Source organism: Hylobates moloch, unplaced genomic scaffold (genome assembly GCF_009828535.3).
Source record: "Hylobates moloch isolate HMO894 unplaced genomic scaffold, HMol_V3 SCAFFOLD_6, whole genome shotgun sequence".
Lineage (NCBI taxonomy): Eukaryota > Metazoa > Chordata > Mammalia > Primates > Hylobatidae > Hylobates > Hylobates moloch.
The window spans coordinates 4,426,705-4,450,426 of record NW_026652281.1 but is presented as its reverse complement, the minus strand read 5'-3'; the positions used below and the strand labels follow the sequence as shown (position 1 = coordinate 4,450,426).

General features: G+C 55.0%; 1 protein-coding gene across 1 annotated transcript; it reads left to right on the top strand.

Annotated features, from left to right (window-relative positions):
* Positions 1–2,946: 2,946 nt before the first annotated feature.
* Positions 2,947–23,702, top strand: GSE1 (Gse1 coiled-coil protein). Its single transcript, XM_032156278.2, has 12 exons — positions 2,947–3,082; positions 3,428–3,625; positions 4,359–4,550; positions 4,988–5,304; positions 5,919–6,246; positions 9,778–10,397; positions 11,622–11,734; positions 11,987–12,257; positions 14,616–14,987; positions 16,757–17,041; positions 18,768–18,871; positions 19,937–23,702. Exons 2-12 carry the CDS (start codon positions 3,525–3,527, stop codon positions 20,069–20,071), a joined length of 2,838 nt encoding a protein of 945 aa, XP_032012169.1. The 5' UTR covers positions 2,947–3,082; positions 3,428–3,524; the 3' UTR covers positions 20,072–23,702.
* The last annotated feature ends 20 nt before the right edge of the window (positions 23,703–23,722 follow it).

The window sequence follows — 23,722 nt, the reverse complement described above, 5'->3', positions numbered from 1 at the left end:
GGGGTGCCTTTGGGGTAGCTGCCGAGCCTGCCGAGCCTTGTCTGGGTGGGCGGCAGCCCTGTGCGTCACTCCAGGCCCCGCTGACCTAGTTCCCAGGTGTCTGTGCCAGGGTTGGCTGGGCGCCAGCCAGACGGAAGCCACAGACGTGTGGGTCTGGCTCGCTGGGCCCCCACCCCGCCTGCTGGCTGCCCCCCAGCCTCCCGGACTCCCTGTTTGTCCTCAGCCAGGCCAGGAAGGTGCCATCTGGTCTGCGAGCAGGGCTTTGTCCTTGGCTGAGGGGAGAAGGGGTTCAAGGGCCATGTCTGGGCCGGGGACAGGTCCCTCCTTGTGGCGGGGCAGCTGGGGCCCTGTGCTCTGCCGTTTGACCCGGCCCCCGGCGCGGGCAGCGTGCGGAGGAGGGCGGCAGACCTGGGCTGTCGGCAGCTTCTCCCTGGGTGCTGTCCTCAGGTCGAGGTCTGTCCTCCAGCCCTCTTCTGACTCTGGCCACCCAGGGCTGGGTGATGATTGAACCCCCTGGCCGTCATGTCCCTCCTGCCCTGGAGGCCTCACCACCAGCCGGGGAGGGGGAGTCCAGGTCCCCTGGGTGCCTGAGCAGGCGAGGCCCGTGTTCTGGGCATCCAGAGACCCGCTAGCTTTGGGCCTGGTGTTCATTGGGGTGCTACCTGGATGCTGGGGGGCCAGGGGCCACTCCATCTCCTTCAGTCCATCCCAGACCTTGGGAACAGGGTGTCTCCTTCCTCGTGCTCCATTCCTCAGATGTTTGCACCTATGCCAGGTAGGGTAGGGGTGTGAGGCAGGATCTAGAAGCCCAGCCTGGAAATGGCGTCACGGGGCTGGGGTAGGCGGGCAAGCCTGGCAACGCACCTGCCATGTCCGGGCCTCCACGCTGCTGGTGCGTTCCCCACATGCCCATGCACAGCTGTGCCGTCAACTCCACTGCCCTGAGTCCCCCGCATGCCCGTTCATAGCTGTGCCATCAACTCCGCTGCCCTCTGAGCAGGTACCGTGACAGGCATATGCCATTGATGTGTGCACGAGGTACGACAGGATGGCCAGGTCTCCCAAGGTCAGGTTGGCCCTTCGGCCACTCCCCCACTACCCCGGTTGCTGACACCGGCTGGAGACCCCAAGGCCAGGCGCTGGCCCCTCAGTAGGAAGTTCCCGGCCCCACGCAGGGCATCAGTGCCCGTGTGTACCTCCCACCCTTGAGACCAGCACCCTGGAAAGGCAGGTCAGAGGTGAACCCAGGAGGACCGGACAGAGAAGGAGGGCCGGGGCTCAGCCCACGGGAAGGGAGCAGATGCTGCCTGTCATTGAAGATTCCAGGTGATGGTGGCAGCTCCTCCAATTAATCCTTGCTGACTGTCTCCTGGAGGGTGGAGAGTGGGGAGGGGCCGGCTGGGGCTGCCTGCACTGCCTCTGCGTGGGTGCCATGTGCTGCTGCCGGGTCACCGTCTGCCGCCATGAAGATGGATGGGCCCAGAAAGAGGGGCTGGTGGGTCAGGGACACAGGCATGGCCCCTGGCAGACAGATGCCTCTCCATGGTGGGGCAGCTCTCAGAGCCTCTGGGCCATCATTCCTGCTGATTTTGTGGGGAGACGGCCACGGCCTCATTGTTTTTTGGGTGTTTGGCATTTTGTGGCTCAGGGAGGCAGAGCGTGGCTGGTGCTCTTCAGGAGCACTGCCCGCTGATCACCAGTCGTTACCTGACATGGCCACATGGAACCTGAGGAAGGGCCAGGTTCCTGTGGCTCTGCATCCCTGGGAAGCTCAGAGGGGCCAGCGTGGCCATGGCTCTCAGACACCCCCAGGTCCGGGTAAGGCCTGGGCAGGGCTGTCCCCACATGGGGAAGATGCTGAGGCTGAGAGCGGCTGCCCAGTGACAGAGTGATGCCTGGGTTGGCAGCTATCCAGAGCACAGCCCCCGTCTGGGCCGCCCTGAGGCTTGCTCCCCCCCGCCTCCCCCTTAGTCGCACGAATAACAGGAACAAGCAGGGCCTTTTCATGCTCTGGTTTCTCCGGGCTGGACCCTGCGTGGATGGGTGTGTGGGGCAGCCTCTGCGTGGCTAGGGGTGGCATGGCCTATCCTTGAACGTGGCAGGGACCTCAGCCCGGAAGGTGGGCTTTGGCCACTGCCGCCTCCTGCTTTGTGCCTGGAGCAGACCCCTCATCTGAGTCCTCTGGGCCACCTTCCCAGCTACGCCCAGGTCCACTGTCTGTCTAGGAGCCTGGGACAGGCGAGCTGTCGCCTTCCCTGCCGCACCGTGTGTGTGAAGGCCGGTACCCCAGCTGGCCAGTCAGGGCCCAGCTGCTGCCTGTTCTGGTGGGCTCCAGGGCCAGGGCCACCCCAGGAGGTGGTTGGGGGCAGACCAGCACCTTCAGCCCGGGGGCAGTGCCAGCTTCCTTTGGCCCCTGTCCTCCACGTGGGCACTGGGGCCAGGACATCTGAGGTCAGGTGCGCAGCTGTCGGCGCAGTGGTCGTGTTGGCTACATCGTGGCACTCGCTTCACGGCGTGCTGGGTGCCAACAGTGTCTGCTTCCCCGGGTGTGTGTCTGGTGTGACCTTCGGATGTCCACGCCAGGAGGTCCTGCCGCCCTGCATCCTTCACCTGTGCACATTGTGGTTCTTGGGGGTTCTAGTTCTTCTGCTGGACTGAGGAGGCCCAGGGAGGGAGACAGACCCCGAGATGCACTTCACCCCAGACCTGTCGGAGCCACATCCGCTTCCTTACGGTTCTGCTTCCCATGCCACATGCACCATGGTTTGTGTAGAAAGCCTTAGGGAAAGGATGTTTCTGGAACATGAACTAAATCTGGCGCCTTCCCGTGAGTCAGGAGACCTGGCTCTGTCCTGTGGGCAGTGGCCTCTGCCAGGCTCCCGCCCTGACCGGATGCTCTCGTCCCGCAGGATGCCGGCTCCAGGAGCAGCAGTGGAGGTCGGGAACGCCTCGTTGTGGAGCCCCCGCTCCCCCAGGAGAAGGCAGGGGGCCCGGGCATCCCGTCGCACCTGCTCAGCACCCCCTACCCCTTCGGCCTCTCCCCCAGCTCAGTTGTGCAGGATTCCCGCTTCCCGCCACTCAAGTAAGTTGGTCGGCGGTGACTTCGGTGAGGCGGCCACGTGGGGACACAAGTGCTCAGGGTCTGGGTCCCCAGGCAGCCTGCGGTCTTGCACAGATGAGGCTGTGCCTGCCAGATGGTCGTCGGCCGCTCAGCCCTGGGGATTGCAGCCCTGTCTGTGCCCCTTCACACTGAGGTGGCAGTGGCAGCTCGCTCCCCCCGCTGCTTAAGCCCCGTCCTCGTTCTGGGTGCCAGGAGTCTGGGTGCCGACTGAGCGCCAAGGGTGATGCAGGGAGGTTAGCCGTCCCCCTACGCAGGAGCAGGTCTCCACTCACCTGTCCCCACTTTGTCCACTATCCCTGCCTGTAGCCTCCAGCGGCCTGTGCACCACGTGGTGCCCCCCAGCACCGTGACCGAGGACTACCTGAGAAGCTTCCGGCCCTACCACACCACTGACGACCTCCGCATGTCCTCACTGCCTCCCCTCAGCCTGGACCCGGCCACTGCTGCAGCCTACTACCATCCCAGCTACCTGGCCCCACACCCCTTCCCCCACCCGGCCTTCAGGTGAGGCGTCCCCCACGTGTCCTCTCATCTAGGTGCTGGTCTCTTCCTGGCAAGATGGAACCTGGCAGGGAAGGTGTTTCTTAACGACCTGGGAGCCAGGCTCCCAGGGGAGTGTCTAGAGTAGCCCCTGAAATCGTCCCCAGCTTGGAGCCCAAATTCAGCCCTGATGGCCCATTAGGTTAGGGGTCCCGTCCTGGTAGACAGTCCCCCTTGGTGACTGTGCTGTCATCCCTGGCTCCTCCTCTTCTCATTGGGGGGGTCCACTGACAGCAAGTCACTGTTAAGAGAGCAGGGCTTTGCCCGTGGGAGAGGCGATGCTTTGCCGTGTAGCAGGAGACCCCGGTGGCACCGTGGCATGGCCTGGGTTCGTGGAGAAGCTCTGCCCATCCTAGTCATAGGGGCCTGTAGTCATGACATGGACCACCCCACGTCAGGGCAGACCAGCCTGCTGGCCAGCCTTGGAAGGGCCTGGGCACTTGACCACTGTGTGCTGGTCTGGCTGAGCCGAGGGAGGTGGCAAGCGGCGTCCTGAACCCCAAGCTCTCGGCACCTAGCAGCCTCCGGCATTAAGGGGCTTTGGGGCTAGCAGCAGGCATGGTCTTCATCCCCAGCCATTTTGTCACGTTCCCCACGCTCAGGCAGGTGTGTGTACCTGGCTGAGACACACCTGTCGACAGGGCTGGGTCTTCCCCTTGGTTTATTTGCTGCTCACAGCCTTGTCTTCTCTGCACAGGATGGACGACTCCTACTGCCTGTCTGCCCTGAGGTCCCCGTTCTACCCCATCCCCACCCCTGGTTCCCTGCCTCCGCTGCACCCATCAGCGATGCACCTCCACCTCTCCGGGGTCCGCTACCCCCCCGAACTCTCCCACTCATCCCTGGCAGCACTGCACTCGGAGCGCATGTCCGGTCTCAGTGCGGAGAGGTAAGTGCATCTCGGGCCGAGGAGCCCCTCTGCCCTCCCTGTCCCTTGACGGCAGCTGGGCAGAAAGCCTGGGCTGGAACCTGACTGGACTCCTTGGCCATGCGTGTCCTCACAGTTTGTCCACCTGCCAAATGGGACAATGATCGTGTTCAGGCTTTGCTGTGAAATAGCACCTGTCTCGGTAGCCGTGGTCTCCTGCAGTAAACCTGCAGGCCGAGGAGCTCTCGGGGGTGCTTGGGCATTTTGTAAGCCGCTTTGATTGTGTGGACCTTAAGTTCTTCCTGCACCAGTGAAACCCTGCTCACCTCCCGTCACTATTCGGATTACTGCCCTGGTTCGTTTCTGGTTATGCTTTTTAAGGGCCTGCCCCAGGTCCCTCTCTTGCTCCTGGTGCAGCAGAGCCCCCAAGAGCCCCCAACTCTTTCCACGTGCTGCAGGCTGCAGATGGACGAGGAGCTAAGGCGGGAGAGGGAGCGCGAGCGTGAGCGTGAGCGTGAGGCTGACCGCGAGCGGGAGAAGGAGCGTGAGCGCGAACGTGAGAAGGAGCGCGAGCAAGAGAAGGAGCGTGAGCGTGAGAAGGAGCGCGAGCGCGAGCTGGAGCGCCAGCGGGAACAGCGGGCCCGGGAGAAGGAGCTGCTGGCCGCCAAGGCCCTGGAGCCCACCTTCCTGCCCGTGGCCGAGCTGCATGGGCTGCGTGGCCATGCCACTGAGGAGCGGGGCAAGCCCTCGGAGCAACTGACCCCAACCCGAGCAGGTACCTGGGCATGGGTGGGCTGTGCTGGGCAAGGTCTCAGCCACCCGTAGGGAGGAGCCCTGAATCGCAGCACATGCCGCCTGCCATGGTGTAAATGTTCCCCAGCTGAGTTCACCCTAAAAGCGTGGCATGGCTGAACACGGAGTAGGGAGCAGAGGCTCATTGGCACACGATATAGACATAGTGGATGTAGATGACTCCAGGAGGACAGTTGGGAAATGTAGCTGGGGCATTAGGAACAGATAAGTTTTGAGTGCTTTGTTGATTTTATTTCCCGGTAAGTTTACGAAACAATTGTCTAGTAATAACAACCAGCTTTTGCGTGTTTCCCGGAAATTTAATAGTCTGCTCTTTGAGCCAGTGCGAGCTGGCTCTGGCACCGCACTGGCTGGGCAAGAGTTGTGCCAGCCAGCCACAGAGCATTTCCTTCCAGGGACAAGACATGGTTCTTGAAAGCTCCCTTAGGGCCCCTTTTGAATATCTTGGTTCCGGCTGCGGGAAGAACCCTTTGGAAGGGTTCTGGTTTCTCTGGGCAGTTGTGTGAGAGAGGATGGGGAGGGAGCATACTGTCCCACGGTGGCTGAGACCCTGCTTGACCGCGTTTCCCCCCACAGAGAAGCTGAAGGATGCCGGCCTGCAGGCGCCCAAGCCCGTGCAACACCCCCTGCATCCGGTGCCTGCCCCACACCACACGGTGCCCAGCCTCATCTCCAACCATGGCATCTTCTCTCTGCCTAGCAGCAGTGCTGCCACAGCCCTGCTGATCCAGCGCACCAATGAGGAGGAGAAGTGGCTGGCGCGGCAGCGGCGGCTGCGGCAGGAGAAGGAGGACCGGCAGTCTCAGGTGTCAGAGTTCCGGCAGCAGGTGCTGGAGCAGCACCTGGACATGGGCCGGCCCCCGGTGCCGGCGGAGGCAGAGCACAGGCCGGAGAGCACCACCAGGTGAGTGAGCCCCAGGAAGGAAGGAGGGATGAACCTTCACGTTCCGATTTGTTCGGTGTGTATTGAGCACCTTCTGTTTGCACGACATCCTGCCCCAGCATTTCTGCCTGCCTCTTTTATTTCTGTTCTTTCATCTTCACGTTATAATGCCTGTGTTGCCTATGGGGAAGCTGAGACTGAGGAAGAAAATGGATTGCTCAAAGGTATCCCCACCAGTAAGTAAAGAGACCAAGTCCATGTTGAGAGCCAGGGCACTACACACGCAGCCTGACCTAGTTCCCAGGAGGCCATTCACAGCAGATGAGGAGTGCAAGGTGGAAGCTTTAATTACTAATAATACCTGTTCTCTCCACCTTCCTCTGCTTTTGAGCCTGGACTTCTTTTTTAACAAGAAGGGGACAGCTTTTGATTTTAAGGAAAAAAATGAGTTTTATTGCTTTTGTATTGATAGTAAAACACATGCCCGTTTTCTAGCCCTTTATGAAAGCATTTCCCAGGAACCTGTGTGGTGGTCCCTCGGACCCCGGCTGCAGACACAGGTCTTATGAGCTGGGCCCCAGTGCGCCCAGGCCTCCCTGCTCCTGCCTGCCCTGGGATTCCTGCCTTGGGGCTGTGCTGGTCCCAGGCCCGCATGTCATATACCCCCAGAGCTCACTCTGAAGGGCTGAGCGAAGACCATCAGCCAGAGTTGGTGGGGATGACCTGCCAGGCTTCCATAGCTCTGCTCCAGGCCCAGCTCAGGGACCTAGGGACACTGCTTCTGTTCCCTGAGCCTCATTTTCCTCAGCTGTCCACAAAGGAGGGCTGGGTAAGATGATTCCTGAGCATCTTTCCAGCTCTCAAGGCTGTGGTGCTTTCCTGGGATAAGAAACCCTTGGGTTCTGGGACGGAAGCGTGTTGTGGTTTAAAATCTGTCCTCCCTTCTGGCCGGCCTCCGTTGTCCAGTAGGGCAGTAAGGGAATGCGCCCCCGCTGATCAGGGATGACTGGGAGTGACTGTCACCAGGCCACAGCTAAGTCTCCCCGGGCTCACACTGCCCGGCATGGCCGAAGTGAGATCCCTTCGCCTCTCCCAGCCCCCGTCCCTGAGGCCTCTCAGGCTCAGCCTTGCCTACTACCCAGAGAACTGAGGGCAGCCAGCACCTACCTGGCATGGCCTGATAACATCAGGGTGCCTTGACTCCTGTAGGCATCTTCTTCCTCAGGGCTCCCCAGGGCCCCAGCACAGGTGCTGTGACTTTGCCTCCCCATGGACTGCTTCCAGCCAGCGTAGCTGCCCCATTAGGACCTGGGGCATGATGGGAAGCAGGGCCTGGTCACCCCTGGCTGCAGTGGTTCCCCTGTGGCCGGCTGTACACGTGGCCTTACAGCACTGTGAACTCGGGGGCCTGACAGGGCCCTCATGCTCCATGCTAGAAAACTGTTCAGTGCTTGGTGTGGCGCATGAAATATTTATTCTCCTGCAGGTTTTATTCCTTTGCTGTTTACTTACACAGCTTCTTCCTGTGGTTCCTTGTTGGGTTCTGCTAAGAGGGGTAGCAGCATCGGGTTTGTCCCTTGGCCTGGAGTCTGGAATAACTAGGGAGAGCCTCGGTGGCTGTGTTTAAACGGGGCCCCCCGGGCAGGCTAGAGATCCCTGAGCCTGGCCATGTGCCTGCTGCGGTCTCTGCCTCTTCCTTCCCCTCATGCTTTGCCCAGGGTCACTGTGCAGTATTGGTCCAGACATCCTGTGAGTATATCTCCCTTTAAAAAAAAGAAAGATAGCCAGGCACAGTGACACATGCCTATGGGCCCAGTTACTCTGGAGGCTGAGATGGGATGATCGCTTGAGCCCGGGAGTTCTCGGCTGTAGTGTACTGTACCCACTGGGTGTCCAGGCTAAGTCCAGCACCAATATGGTGACCTCCTGGGAGCGGGGGACCACCAGGTTGCCTAAGGAGGGGTGAACCAGGACAGGTCGGAAATGAAGCATGTCAAAAGTCCCGCGCTGATCAGTAGTGGGATTGCTCCTGTACATAGCCACTGCACTCCAGCCTGGGTAACACAGCGAGACCCATCTCTTAAAAATAAGCTGCAAAAACAATACTAAAAATAGCCCTTTGAGTAGATTAAATCTTGTTTTAATTGCACTGAGGAAACAAGCCATTTAGTGCAACTAAGGGGCAGCTTCTTGTTTAATGGAAGGGTTCTGATGTTAGAAATCCCTTCTTTCCCTCCCTGCCTCAGCAGGCCTTAGCCTGGGTCCTTGAAGATACTTTGAGGCCTCTGCCACAGGCCTCTTAGGGTCGCTGCAGTTGTGACAGGGGCCACTGGGGGGCAGTCTCGGCACAGGCCCCATCCTGACTGGGAGGATCTTCATTTCACAGCGGGTTTGGCTCTGGCTGGGCAGACCCTGGAAGGTTGTCTTGTGGCTGCCTTTGGGGACAGCCGGGAGGGAGGAGTACTGGCCCTGTGAAGGTGGCCAGCCTGCCCTGTGTCATGTGTCCCTACCAGGCACAGCAGGAGGAGAGGGTGCTGGTGGCAGGGCCACAGCCCAGTATATAGAGTGGGTTTCCCCATGGAAAGTGAGGATGAGCGCTTGCCCTTAGGGGAATTCACGCAACTAGGTGGGAAAATGGACTGAAACTGGATCTGTCCCGGGCCCGAGAGGGTCTCTGCCTTCCCTAGCAGCTTAGGCTGGGAGCCTCCCTGTCCTCTTGGACCACCTGCACACACCTGTCACAGGTGTTGGAGGGCCGGGCGCGGTGGCTCACTCCTGTAATCCCAGCACTTTGGGAGGCCAAGGCAGGTGGATCACTTGAGGTCAGGAATTCAAGACCAGCCTGGCCAACATAGTGAAAACTCTATCTCTACTCAATGGGAAAAATTAGTAGCTGGGCGTAGTGGCGCATGCCTGTAATCCCAGCTACTCGGGAGGCTGAAGCTGGAGAACCACTTGAACCCGGTAGGTGGAGCCTGCAGTGAGCCGAGCTTGCCCCACTGCACTCCTGCCTGGGTGACAGAGTGAGTCTTTTTTTTTTTTTTTTTTCTGAGACGGAGTCTTGCTGTGTCGCCTAGGCTGGAGTGCAATGGCACGGTCTCAGCTCACTGCAACCTCCGCCTCCTGGGTTCAAGTAATTCTCCTGCCTCAGCCTCTGGAGTAGCTGGGATTACAGGCGCCCGCCACCATGCCTGGCTAATTTATGTATTTTTAGTAGAGATGGGGTTTCACCATGTTGGCCAGGCTGGTCTCGAACTGCTGACCTCGTGATCCGCCCTCCTCAGCCTCCCAAAGTGCTGAGATTACAGGTGTGAGCCACTGCACCCGGCCAAGTCTTGAAAGAAAAGAAAGAAAAAGGAAAAGAGAAAATGAAAGACAGAAACGATGATCCTTGGGGTGGAGCGTGTGCCCCCTCCCTGCAGCCCCGCTGGCACTGGCTCTCTAAGGAGCTGCGCCATCTGTGTCATCTTAGGAGCGGCAGGCAGCCAGGGAAGCCTGTGGGTGGCTGAAGGGTCTTTTCTTCTTGACTGACTGGTTGGTTTCACTCCCTAGGCCAGGACCAAACCGTCACGAGCCAGGTGGCCGCGACCCTCCGCAGCACTTTGGGGGGCCACCACCTCTGATTTCGCCCAAGCCCCAGCTCCATGCTGCACCCACGGCCCTCTGGAACCCCGTGTCCCTGATGGACAATACCTTGGAGACACGGCGGGCCGAGAGCCACTCTCTGCACAGCCACACGGCTGCATTTGAGCCAAGCCGCCAGGCAGCTGTGCCGCTGGTGAAGGTGGAGCGGGTCTTCTGCTCGGAGAAGGCAGAGGAGGGGCCACGGAAGCGTGAGCCTGCCCCTCTGGACAAGTACCAGCCACCTCCGCCGCCACCACGAGAGGGAGGGAGCCTGGAGCACCAGCCCTTCCCGCCCGGGCCTGTGCCCTTCCTGGCTGAGCTCGAGAAGTCCACCCAGACCATCCTGGGCCAGCAGCGGGCCTCCCTCCCACAGGCAGCCACCTTCGGGGAGCTCAGCGGACCCCTGAAGCCTGGCTCACCCTACCGGCCCCCAGCGCCACGGGCCCCCGACCCTGCCTATATCTATGATGAGTTCCTGCAGCAGCGCCGGAGGCTGGTCAGCAAGCTGGACCTGGAGGAGCGCAGGCGGCGGGAGGCCCAGGAGAAAGGTCTGCCTCCCTGCGGGCCCCGACCTGCTCAGGGAGAGCCGCGCAGTGGGGACGGGGAGCCTGCATGCCAGCCACCTGCTCCTCTCTCCGTCCACTCCTGCTTTCTGCCTGGGGTAGTCCCAGGCCCCAGGTGGCAAGTGCACTGGCTTCTGTGTAGCAGCATGACACCCTTGTAGGGGAGGCAGATCCTAGTCCCTGTGCCTGTCCTGCCTCAATGCAAATTGTCCCAAAAAGCCAAATCAAAGCCCGCCTGTAAAGATAGTTCCGCAGACAAGCACGATGAATAAGTGATGAGCGGAGGCTAATAAGATAGTTTTAAATATTAATAGTGTAGCATAACAGAGCTGGCCTGGGCTCAGCGGGGGCTCTAGATACAGGGCTGCTGTCACCAGCTGCAGCAGGTGGGCCAGGGGGTGAGGACGCAGCAGCTGGCACAGTCCCAGGTCAGGGTAGGAGGAGGTCAGGCACTTCATTCTTATTTCTGCTTGGGGTGGGGAGTCCTCAGCCAGCAGCTCCCCAAGTTCTCCAGAGAGCCAGGAAGAGCAACCAAGCAGGCTGGGGCATGAGGAGGGGAGCAGGGGCTCCAGCCCAGTTTCCTTCCTGGTGCTGCACACTCAGGTCCCGTCCAGTGCTGAGCTCAGCCTCCTCTTCACTACAAGCTGGGGCACAGGCAGTCTCCCTGGTTGTTGGTCTAGGCTGGATGGAGGGCCCAGCCAAGTTTCTCTCCCCTACTCACTTTGTAAAGGAGGAGGGAGATACCCCAGCGCCCCTGGGCAGGGGCTCTATTGTTCTCTGTGCCTTAGAGAGCTCAGGCCTGTGTGTGCTTGTCCCCTCCCAGGAGATGGACTCAGATGGCCACAGCATGGGGGAGTGCGTATGCACAAGCAGCCCTGTGTTGCCGTGGACACAGCCCCAGGCCTGTGTGATGAATGGTTCCCTGCCAGGGGGAGGAGGGAAGTCTTGTTAGCCCAGGGGACCACCCAGCCACTTGGAGGCCACTGGGAGCCATGGATCCCAGGGAAGCCTAGTGTCTGTGGTCCTGCAGAGCCCCAGGACTGGGTTAATGTTGGTTTCCACCTGGGTTGAAAGGAACTGGCCTTCAGGGTGTTCAGGTGTCAGCAGGCGTGGCCTGATAGGTGATCTGCACACATGAGCCCCTGCAGGCATGTCCACTGGACAGATGAAGGCTCTTTGTCTGGCTGAATACAACCATTTCTCCATCAGGGTACTACTACGACCTCGATGACTCTTATGATGAAAGCGATGAGGAGGAGGTCAGGGCCCACCTCCGTTGTGTGGCCGAGCAGCCGCCCCTCAAACTGGACACGTCCTCTGAGGTACTGGGCTCTCCTCCCCACGGACATGCTCTGGGCTGGGCTTTCTCCTTCCTCGCGTCCACACCCCGCAGTCCACCCCACTGGTGCTAGGTTCCTCCAAAGTGCTCGTGGGTTCACCCCACGAAGCTCCTCTGCCGCCGGGCACAGCCACCTACAGCACACACTTCGAGGACCCCAGGAGGGGACCCCGGGACAGTGAAAGCATACCACTGCCAGTGGCTTCAAACTCATTTGTTTTCTTTCCCAATCTAGAAGCTAGAGTTTTTGCAACTTTTTGGCTTGACCACCCAACAGCAGAAGGAGGAATTGGTGGCCCAGAAGCGGAGGAAGCGGCGGCGGATGTTGCGAGAGAGAAGCCCGTCACCCCCAACAATTCAGAGCAAGCGGCAGACGCCTTCACCGAGACTGGCGCTGTCTACCCGCTACAGCCCTGACGAGATGAACAACAGTCCCAACTTCGAAGAAAAGAAGAAGTTCCTGACCATCTTCAACCTGACCCACATCAGCGCCGAGAAGAGGAAAGGTAGGGCCTCGCCTGGGTAGGAAGGTGGGGGCTCACTGGGGTGGAAGTGGGTTTCTGAAGTAGCAGGTGGGGCCAGTGGACTCCAGGCAGGATCTGGGATCACTCAGCCTGAGGCTGCCCCTTTACTCCTCCCGGCTCCCGGGAACAGCCTCTCTGTTCTTCACATGCCCTCCACAGCAGCCTTACCTGGCAGGCTTTGCTCTGGGAGCCCCACCATCTTGACCTGAGGACTACCCTTGTCACTCATCCATCTCTCAGCGCCCGAGAAGGCGCTCTTTGAGCCGAGTGCTCCAGTGACTGCACCAGGCGTGAGGGGAGGTGCCAGGTGTTCCAGGTTTGTCTACTGCAGGCGTTTCCTCTTGCTGGACCTCTTAGGTGGTCTGCTGGGTGTTGTGTCCTGGTGGCCGGAGGCCTGGGGAAGGGCTGCCAAGCAGGGCAGCACACACTGAACGGATGGCTTGCTTTGAAAGATGCTTCCAGTTCAGTCTGGCCACACAGGGCCACATTGGGAAAGACCGTCTGCGCTAGAATCCATGTAGGAGAGGAAACAACGCAGCCGCAACACCTGCTCAGAGTTTTGGCTTCCTTGGCCTGCAACGCAGGCCAACTTGGTGCCCAGATGTTGACGTTCCTGGCCCTGCCCCTCATGCATGCCTTCAAGTCTTCATGGACCCCTGGCCTCCTCTCTGGGAGAAAGTCAAAGGAAAGCAGAGTTACTTCTTGGACCTTGAGCAGCTCAAGGTGTTGATCAGGGTGTAGAGTTACCTTTCTGATTTTAACCAGTCAGTAGTTTTCCCTTTCTCTTAGCGGGCTAGTGACGTGTTTGATTGCCAGCCCGGTTCCCTAGATACAAAGCCTCTTTTTACCTGAATTTTTGGAGGAAAAAAAATTAAGGGTGATGCAGCCCTTGAGTTTCACAGTCAAGGGCCGGGTGACATCAGGGATCTGCTGCGTGGAACATCGTGGGGTCATCTTTCCCTTTCAGGAAGTGGCAGTAATGGTAGGGCGAGGAGAAGGCACACTGCCTCAGAGGCCAGGCCTGGGTCTTTGGGGTGTTTGTGTTGGGGCCACCTTTTCTGACTTCAAATAAGAATACATCCTCACACATCACCACCGAGGTCCGTGGGCACAGTGGTTCACAGAGGTGTAATCACCGCACGGACAGCTGTCTTTCGAGCACGTCTTAGACATCGTGTAATGGATGCCGAGAGTAACCTGGGCTCGCTTTGAGATGATTGCTTCCTTTAAACTGGGTCTGCCCCATCACACCTGCTTTTGGTTTTTCGGGCTTTAGTGCTTTGCCTGCCCATCAAGGCTCGGCTAGAATCCCGCTGTCCTTCTCTGCAAAAAATGATGCAACTGGCTCGTTAATCTCAGGCTGCTTTTCTCATAGACAAAGAGAGACTTGTTGAAATGCTCCGTGCCATGAAGCAGAAGGCACTGTCAGCAGCAGTGGCCGAGTCCTTGACAAACTCTCCGAGGGACAGTCCTGCCGTCTCCCTGAGTGGTAAGGGAAGGATAGCCCCACCAGCCACCACCCAGGACCATCCCATGGGCTGCCCAGGCTCAGAGGCGCCCACTCGAGGTCCTCATCATTGTGAATGTGGCCTCCTGCAGACTGTCTTCTTCCATTGTTCTTGTACAAGCGTATGATTCTTGCACAGTTATGACAGTCATTGGGATGGAACGTCAGTTTGAAGGCGGGCTCAGAGTTGAGGGGAGGGTCTGGCTTCTGTGGAGCTGTATATGGTGGTCACTATGGTCGTAGTAACTGTTGTCCTTCAGTTATGGCACAGAGGCTCACATGAAGGCCAATCCAATGGTACCATCCCAGGAGGGAGGGCGTGCTCCAGCCTTAGTGCCCGCAGCCTGGTCCTGCCACTAGCCTAGCCGCCCTGGCTCTCTTCCTGCGTCTTTGTCTTCCTCACTCTGCCTTCTGGGCCCTGCTGGCACCTGCCGCCACACCTTTCCTCCTCTTACATCTCTGGCTGACCTCTGCCCTGTCAAATGTCACAGGGAATCTTTGCAGTTCATCCCAGTTCTTGGCTCGTCACACACTCTCTTGTCCAGTTGGACTGAATACCTCCATACCGTCTCTGTGGCTGGGGGACTTCCTTCTTCCTGTGGATCTGTTTCTTCCTTCTTGGGACATCTTTCAAGGATGGACTTGCCACTAAACACCCCACTGTCTTCAGAGAATAGCCATGTGCGCAGCGGTTATTTAAATGTTCCCCGGATCTTGGTTCTTTGCACTAGGTCTTTAAGTGTAAGCTCCAGAGACCAGGATCTGCGTGCTGGACACTCAGCCTGTTAACTTGCATTTCTTAATATTTTCCTTCACTTTCTGTCTCTAAAAAGAACCAGCCACGCAGCAAGCCTCTCTGGATGTGGAGAAGCCGGTTGGTGTTGCTGCTTCCTTGTCTGACGTCCCAAAGGCCGCGGAGCCTGGGAAGCTGGAACAGGTTCGGCCCCAGGAGCTGTCGAGAGTCCAGGAGCTAGCTCCTGCCAGCGGGGAGAAGGCCAGGCTGAGCGAGGCCCCTGGAGGCAAAAAGAGCCTGAGCATGCTTCACTACATCCGGGGCGCTGCACCCAAGGACATTCCTGTGCCGCTGTCCCACAGCACCAATGGGAAGAGCAAGCCGTGGGAGCCCTTTGTGGCAGAAGAGTTTGCACATCAGTTCCACGAGTCAGTGCTGCAGTCCACCCAGAAGGCCCTGCAGAAGCATAAAGGTAATGAGGCTGCCAGTGCCTGCTCAGCTCTCAGCTGTGGTTGAGGCTGGCCAAAGTCCCTGAGCGCCACAGCCGTTCAGCCGTGGGCACAAGTTTTTATAAACTCCAGTCACCAGAAGAAAATAATTTCGTTATTATGCCAAAACCATGTTTGTTTGTTTTACTCCAAGTTCTAAAACCTGAACTCGTAGGTGAGAAACATTTGCAGGCACCAGCGCTGCAGGCAGGGACGCATCGATTGGTAAGAGGTAAAGGAGTGAACGCCAGCAGGCACTGGTTTTTGCAGAGATTAAAAAAGATTCCCCAAAGGCAGGAAGAGCACTCGAGTGGATTTTTACCCGCATTCATTTGAAAGAATCATGTTTTTCAAGACAGAGATACAGATGGCCGCCAGTCCTCAGGGTAGAGCTTCCCTTCCTTCATGGTGGTATCTAAAGATGTCACCACCAGCCCTCTGGATCCATGGGGTCTGCGTCTTTGGATTCAACCAGCTTCAGATGAGAAATATTTGTGGGTGGGGTGGAATTCCCCAAAGTTCCAAAAACAAAACTTGAATTTGCCAAGCACCAGGTTCTACATTGAATCCATGCAAATCAAGTCAAGTGTAGGCATTGTGTTCGGTGTTACAAGTACTCTAGAGGTGTGCATAAGTGATATGCAGATATGATGCCACTTTATATCAGGGACTTGAACATCCCTGGATTTTGGTATTCACGAGGTCCCGGAGCCAGTCCTCCATGACAGATACCAAGGGAGACTGTACAGTGCTAGCTACTGAGATGCCTTTCGAAACTTGAGAATACCCTCCTTCCCTGGCCCTTGGCAGTGCACCTCGTACAGGCTTTTCTGTGGCCCTAGGACACTTTCTGCCTTATTCTGACCTTGTCCTGGCTTTACACTAAACTGTTTCCTCTAGATTTTGGTCACCCTGCCATTACCAGTTTGAGCCAAGTCACTCCATTGACTGGGCTGGTCTCAGGCCCCACCAGGGGCTGCCATCCACATGGGAAGCCAGGTGTGCTCCTGAGGATGTCACCCACCAGGCCATGCCCTCTTGAAACGGGGCACAGTGAGGCTGACTCCGGCGAGAGGGCAGAGCCCCATTATGCCTAGGGACCAAAACACCCATGCGTTGTGAGAGGACGGGCTGGTGTCTGCTGAGGGCCAACTATAGACCAAGCTCAAAGAGATGGAGGCAGCCGGGCGCAGTGGCTCACGCCTGTAATTCCAGCACTTTGGGATGCCAAGGCGGGTGGATCACCTGAGGTCAGGAGTTCGAAACAGCCTGGGCCAACATGGCAAAACCCTGTTTCTACTAAAAATGCAAAAATTAGCCGGACATGGTGGTGCATGCGTGTAATACCAGCCACTCCGGAGGCTGAGGCAGGAGAATTGCTTGCACCTGTTAGGGGAGGTTGCAATGAGCCGAGATTGCACCATTTCTCTCCAGCCTGCTACCCAGAGGACTGAGGGTAGCCAAAACAAAAAATGGAGTCTCAGAGATGAATTCCAACAAAAATGGTCCACGTACCAGAATCAACTAGCGCTCAGGGCTGCGTTGTCTCCTGGCGGTCTCGGACTTTCTCACGCTGGGTCTGTGGCCCAGAGGTCTTGGGCTAGACCCCTCCTCTCTATGCCATGTCATCTTGGTCCCCGGAGCCCTGCAGTCATGTTGACTGTGCACCAAAGGCAGGGCAGAGTTCCCTTCTGAGACAGCACCCTGTGTCCCTTCCCCCAACACACTGATGCAAGCCCTGTCCCCTCCGCAGGGAGCGTGGCTGTGCTGTCCGCAGAGCAGAACCACAAGGTTGACACGTCCGTCCACTACAACATTCCTGAGCTGCAGTCCTCCAGCCGCGCCCCTCCACCCCAGCACAATGGGCAGCAGGAGCCCCCCACTGCAAGGAAGGGCCCCCCAACCCAGGAGATGGACCGGGACTCGGAGGAGGAGGAAGAGGAGGAGGATGAAGATGGAGAAGATGAGGAGGAAGCCCCCAGGCACAAGTGGCAAGGGATCGAGGCCGTTTTTGAAGCTTACCAGGAACACATAGAAGGTATGAGGGTGCTGGGGAAGAGGGGGGACGGGGTCAGGAAAGTACCTTTGGGAAGGAAGCTGAGTGATGGGTTCATGCAGACCTCTGCCAGCCTGGGGACTGTTTCTCCGTCCTGGGGCAGAGTAGATGCGAATGCTGGAAGGGAAGTTTCTTTCGGCTTCTGGTAGTGGTGATGTCCCATGCTGGAACCTGAGGCCAGTCTTGGTAGGGCATCCAAGTACCATGATGCCAGCTCTGGTGGCACCTGTCATTCTTCATGTGGGCCCTGCTCTCTGGGCTGCATCAGTGCTGATGTCGGCCTGAGCTTCGTGTAAGGGTCCGGAGAGACGACCTAGTTGGTCGATTGCTGAGCCCTAGCAGCTAGGCCTGGTCACTGCTCCTGCATGCCTCTTGCCTGGTGACAGACTCCCCACACTGCAAGGATTTCTCTGTGGCCAATGGGTGCCAGTCATGTTTTCAGCTGCTTTTACTTTAGCCAAGCACTTTGCCTAAAAAGACAGGCTCCTGGCAAAGGCTTAGTCCAAGGCTCACCGCCTCTCAGAATACCCAGGATGTTTTGATCCCACCTGGGAATGCACACGCCAACTCTGCTGCTAAGCCGCAGCACCAGGCGGACTCAGGCTGCATCTGCCCTGCCAGGGAGTGGGGCCACAAAGCTGGGCGCTGCAGCATTTGATGCTCCCGTATACTGCACACCACCTCCTGCCTCTGTGCCTCAGTTTCCCTAGGGTATTGCACAGGCCCCTTTGGTGAACAGCAGAGGTACCCAGCCTTCAAACTGCACTCACCATCCTTACTGCGTGGACACTGCTGGGTATGTGCTTTGACAAAAGCTGGGCCAGGCCGCAGCCACCTGCAATTGATTTAACAGTCTTAGAGGACTCTTTATCATCACATGTGACAGTGTTGTAAATATCATCAAATACAAAGACTTGATTATGAATGTCAGCCACTTCAAATACTTAGAAAAGTTTTTTTCTTCTTTCCTTTTGAATTTGTCTGATTGTCAATGTCACTCCAGTACTGCCAAAGAGAGGCACTGGTGGGGCCCTTGTCTGTGAAACTATAAAGCATCCCATTAAAGAGTGAAGGTTCCCGTTTCCGGAGTTTTTCATCCTTTGATTTTTTTCCTTGATGTTGCTCCATCCTTGTTGAATTTGTTAGTACTTTTAGGATTTTTAATGTATGTTCGTATTAGACTCTAGTTTTGTTGTACTTTAGTATCCAGATTGTTAGCACTTTCTCTGTTTTTCATTCGCTGAAACACCGTATAAAGTAGGGATTTCTCCTTAAAGATTTGAAGTCACTCTCCTATTAAAACTAGGCCTGGTATCTTGTGGTAGAGCAGAGGCTTTATTTTATTAATTAAATCTGTGCTTTAAGTTTACTCTGGCCTTTTTCCAGCAGCCTAAACTGAAAGCCTATTTTGTTTTTGAAAGCTGCATTTTAAGGCCATCAAATTTCTTCCTAATCTGTATCAAATTGCCTTTAGGTCCTGGATCCTTTGTCTTTATTCCTGTGTATTGGGCTTAATTTAGTGATGTTTGTGTATTTATCAGTACAATTCCAAGGGCTTGGGAGCATTGTGGCCCACAGGAGAGGCCTTTGCTGGCTGCACTGGAGAGAGGTTTTGGGCTCTGCTGGGCAGTGTGTGAAGAGGAGAGCACAAAGCATGCCCTGGGGCTCCTGCATACGGAAAATACGTCACCATCTCTTGTCTTTTCAGAGCAAAATCTGGAGCGGCAGGTGTTACAGACACAATGCAGACGACTGGAGGCCAGGCACTACAGCCTCAGCCTGACGGCAGAGCAGCTCTCCCACAGCGTGGCGGTGAGTTGGGAAGGGATGGAAACCTTCAAACACACAACCTTTTGAGTTTGGGTTCAGAAACACCCATGAAGGTAAGTTTCAGAGAAGAAGTGTACTCTTAAGAGATCAAAATTTAGACCATGCAGTGTCTTACACCTGTAATCCCAGGACTTTGGGAGGCTGAGACAGGAGGATCACATGAGCCCAGGAGTTCAAGGCTGCAATGAGCTCTCATCACGCCACTGCACTCCAGCCTGGTTGACAGAGCAAGACTATTGTCTCCGAAAGGGAGACACCAGTTTCCCTAAAGGGAAAATTCAGGCACCAGTTGATTATCTAGGATTTAGCTAAGGAGGGAAATATCTTTAACTTACAGGATATTGAACCTGGAAGGGCAGGGATGCTGTTTGCAGAATGAATTATTGCCTATATCAATCAATCAGTCTCCTTTACCGTGATTTGCTAAGGAGACCAGCAGGGTTTTATTAGAAAAGGGAAGCTGAAGCAACTGAAACCATCTCATCTGGCTCATAGCCACACTAGCAGGATTGGTCCAGCAGATGTCCTCGGGGGGCAGGGATGGGGAAGCAGGTCTGAACTCCGAGTTTGAGCCAAAACAGCAGCAGATGCCTATTCTTAAGACTCTGGAAGAGCCAGGGACAGAACACAGGCTGAGAAGGGGGCTATTTTTCTTTTTTTTGAGGCGAAGTCTCACGCTGTCACCCAAGCTGGAATGCAGTGGCACAATCTCAGCTCACTGCAACCTCTGCCTCCTGGGTTCAAGCAATTCTTCTGCCTCAGCCTCCCGAGTAGCTAGGACTACAGGCATACGACACCATGCCTGGCTAATTTTTTGTTTAGTAGATGGGTTTACCCATGTTGGCGAGGCTGGTCTCGAGCTCCTGACCTCAGGTGATCTACCTGCCTCGACCTCCAGAAGTGCTGGGATTACGGGCGTGAGCCACCGCGCCTGGCTGGGACATTTTCAAATGTAGGTTTACCCTTCCATCCAGCATGTTTGTACACCACATGCTTGTCCTTACAGAGGAAACGGGTTGGTTTTAACACCAATTTCCCTCTCTCCAGGAGTTGAGGAGCCAGAAACAGAAGATGGTCTCAGAACGGGAGCGGCTCCAGGCAGAACTGGACCACTTACGAAAGTGCCTTGCCTTGCCTGCAATGCACTGGCCTAGGGGCTACCTGAAGGGATACCCCAGGTGACGGTTTCCCTTGCACTAGGCCGAACCTATAGTATAGAAATATTATCTATTTTATTACCTTGAATATTTAATATTTTTCACTGGGAGGTTTGAAGCTTACAAAATGAGAATGTGCCATGCATGAAGCAAAGGATTCCAGGCTCCAGAAAAAAAGAATGAACTCACCTTGACGTCAATGCAATTGAATCACCATTGTCATTCAGCGAGCAACCAATGTAGGATTGCCCATAGTTTTTCTTTTTAAAGGTGGTTTTAGCCCTTCCTCTCCCACATTATTTCTTAATCTGAACATGAAGGCTCCATTAGCAACACTAAAACTTGATCATTAACAGCCCCCTGTGCGTATGAGTGGATCACACCCGTTCTGTTCTTTCTTGTGTTGCCATGTTACTATGCCTCAAGCCCAGTTTGCTTTTGCCGCAGTGATGGGGCCAGTCTCATTCCTCCCCAGGAGTGAAACTTGCTTCAGCTGAAAAGGTTGGGTGCATTGTAAGTAAAGAAGGGCTTATTTGTTTCATTTACTTTCCTGCAAAATTTTCTTCAAAGCAACAAGTCCTAGGAGCACACAAAGCGACCCAAAGGCTTTTCCTTGGAAAAGCTCTTACCTAAAGATAAAACCAATCCACAAACTGAAGGTACCTTTTTATTACTCCGTGGGGAGCATGTACAGAGCTCTGTGTATACACAGCTTCACACCCACCAGATTGTTACTACAGTCGGTGGGGTTTTCATACAGACGTAAATTTTGAGAGAAAAGTCAAAGGTGCTTCAGCCTTGTACTGTGTATATATATTAAAAAAACAAAGTTTTGTATGTTTTTATTACTTTAACTATTGTTATAAAAAGCCTGCCATTTTTAATATGTGGTTTGGGGGATTTTTGTTTGTTTTTCCTGTTTGGGGGTTTTGTTTGTTGTTGTTTTTGGTTTCTTTTTTTTTTTGGGCAAAAAAAAACCTTGCTTTTAGTGTTTGTACTGCTGCTGGTCAGGACATTAAAAAGAAGAAAAGTAAAAGAGCTTACCACTGGCGCCTATGCGATCACTTCATTTTTAGTTTGAGTTGCACCAGAAGCTGCCGTAGAAAGCCATGCGCTACTGCTTACCTCCTCCACTCCCCCTCCCCGCCCCCAGCATCTGGACAAGCTAATTAATAGCAAATATTACCCATTGCTATCAAGGGAGGAGGGGGTAGTCTATAGAGCCTGTGTGTGACAGTCATGTGCACACATGGGCGGGGGCTTTTAAAAACCTTTCAGGAAGTAAATGATTTCTGTGATAGAATTCTAAGATGTCTGAGAGCAGGTACAGAATAGGAACTTCAGAGGCTTTATTTACATGCAAACCTTTGTAAAAGCCACAAGGTCTGAGCTGAACCCCTCCTTTTTGAACTTACTGTGACAAGCACAGGAACGGTCGGAAACTGGGCTCATCACACCAAGGCAAAGCAATGGGTGAGTCTTCCTCCTTGTCCTAGTTACTGCTTACGGAGGCAGTGTTTGTTTAGATCAAGAAGGCCTCTCTTGCTCCCAAGGGTCCTCACCAGAGGCCAGGGCTGCCAGTCACTGGTCTGGGGGGTGGAGGCCTGAGCAGAGGACAGAGTGCCTGATCTGTGTGCCGTCTGCTCACTGCTGTGACCAGCGGCCAAGCCCTTGGCCCTAGCCCTTGCTGCGCAGAACAGCTTGCTGGCAGCTGGCATTGTGTCGCTTTATCTGCCCCCGCACAGTTTGCTTTGTATGTCTGCCAAGAATCTTCCAGTTATTAGCAAACTCAGACAAATGTATCGCCAGTATTATCAATCAGCAGTCAACAGCGCCTTCCTCTCCACAGAAGCGGGTGGAAGAGAACTCGAGGGGCTGTGCTGCAGGCCTCCCCTCGAAAGACTGGGAGGTCAGCATGTTCCACAGGTGTTCAAAGGGAGTCTGCTACAAACTATCAGGGCAAAATCTCACTGGATTTCTCCACTTAAAACCTACTTGAGGTTTCTGGTCTGAAGGCTTAAGAGTCACATCTTAGCACTTCCGCTCTCAGGCCGCCTCCTCCATCACAGATGTCTGGATGCTTTTGGTAATGGCCTTGGCTAAAGGGAAAAGTAGATCCGATAACTTAAAAACATAGCTCATCCCTTACCATCCAAGGGGCGCTCCCTTGGTTGGATTTTCTGTGACAGCACAGGGGACAGGTGGCACACCATGAGGTCTGCCGAGGGTGGGAGCAGTGTCACTGTGCTAGCAATAGTTGGCTTCTCCCCTGCCAGTGGAAACCCCACTTCTCCCCGGCCCTTGAGCTTCTTGCCCACTGTCTCCCCATCCTTCCACCTACTTGTGGTGATCTGAGTACTCTTGCTCAAGAAGTAATATGACAATCAGAATACAAACCAGTAAGGCAACACGAATAAACTAAGAAAAAGGTAAGAAGTGTCTCTCAAAAATGAAAGCGCACCACACAAGACACAGTACCCAGTCATCGTTTTCCCATCCAGCAATTAGTTTAGTTTCATACTTTGAAAACTTACTTTCAAATTATTCTCAACACACTAGCACCTAAATCTGTTTTCATCTGTTTTCAGTTGGGCTTAAAAATTGACATGCAATCTCTTAAGTTTTTTGTTCAGCTACTTCACACTGAATACGTCAAATCTGCTCTGGAGTCGATTATGACACCTGTGTGTCAGGATGTACGTGAAAGCCCTCGGCTCGGTCCTTGGACCATCTTCCTACATTACCTGGAAGGGAGCTGCCATCTGTCCCTCTGCAGAGGGATACCTTCCAAGTAAATTATCTGGTTCCTCGCTGAAACAAGTTATTTTTGTTTCATGTAGTCAGAGCCAGACTGACATGATAAAATATCATGTTCCTAATCCGTTGTCTCAGATAAGTGACCAAGACGGGATTTTCCACATTTTAGTCTACATTCTGATCTTAAAGGAATAAAGCACTGAATTGGGACTAACATTCTGATAGGTTGCACCCTTAAGAGTATTCAGAGAGCAGCAAAAGGAGCCCACACTGTCAGCAGCGAAGGATTCTAACACAGGGAATCTGCAGCTTGTAGCAGAATGGTATTTTCCACAAGTAGCTCATAATACTGCCAAATCTCAAAAATTACGCTGAATTTCAAACCAGATACTACCCCTTTCCCTGAGCCATGTGTTTCACACAAGTGTAGAAAATTCCAGGGATCCACCACAAGATGGAGATGGTCAGCACAAACCAATTCTGTTCCTCTTTAAAGTGTATATTAGCCACTTAGCAATCTCTATATTCTTTCAAGTAACCAAGCTGTGGACTTTCTTACTACTTGCAGTAGCCTGTCCCCAACTTTTTGATCCAGTCCTTAACCTAAAAAACTCCTTCACTCTGCCTTGACCTGAGGAAGATCATGCTAATTGGTGTTTTGTATGTACCCTGTGCTTAATTCTAGAACAGTAAACCCATACACAGGTGGGAGGGAGGAACACCGGTGCCTCGGTCACTCTGGGGGCAGTTTAGATGCTGTGAAATTAAACCTGTTCTAAGTGTACTTGTTTGAATTAATTGTATTGTAATATTATTTGTTGAATGTAGTAATTAGGTATTTATGAATATATGGCTGTAATTTCTGACAACATCCAAAAAATAAAATCTTCCTAAATCATGTTAAGAGGAAAATCTTTTT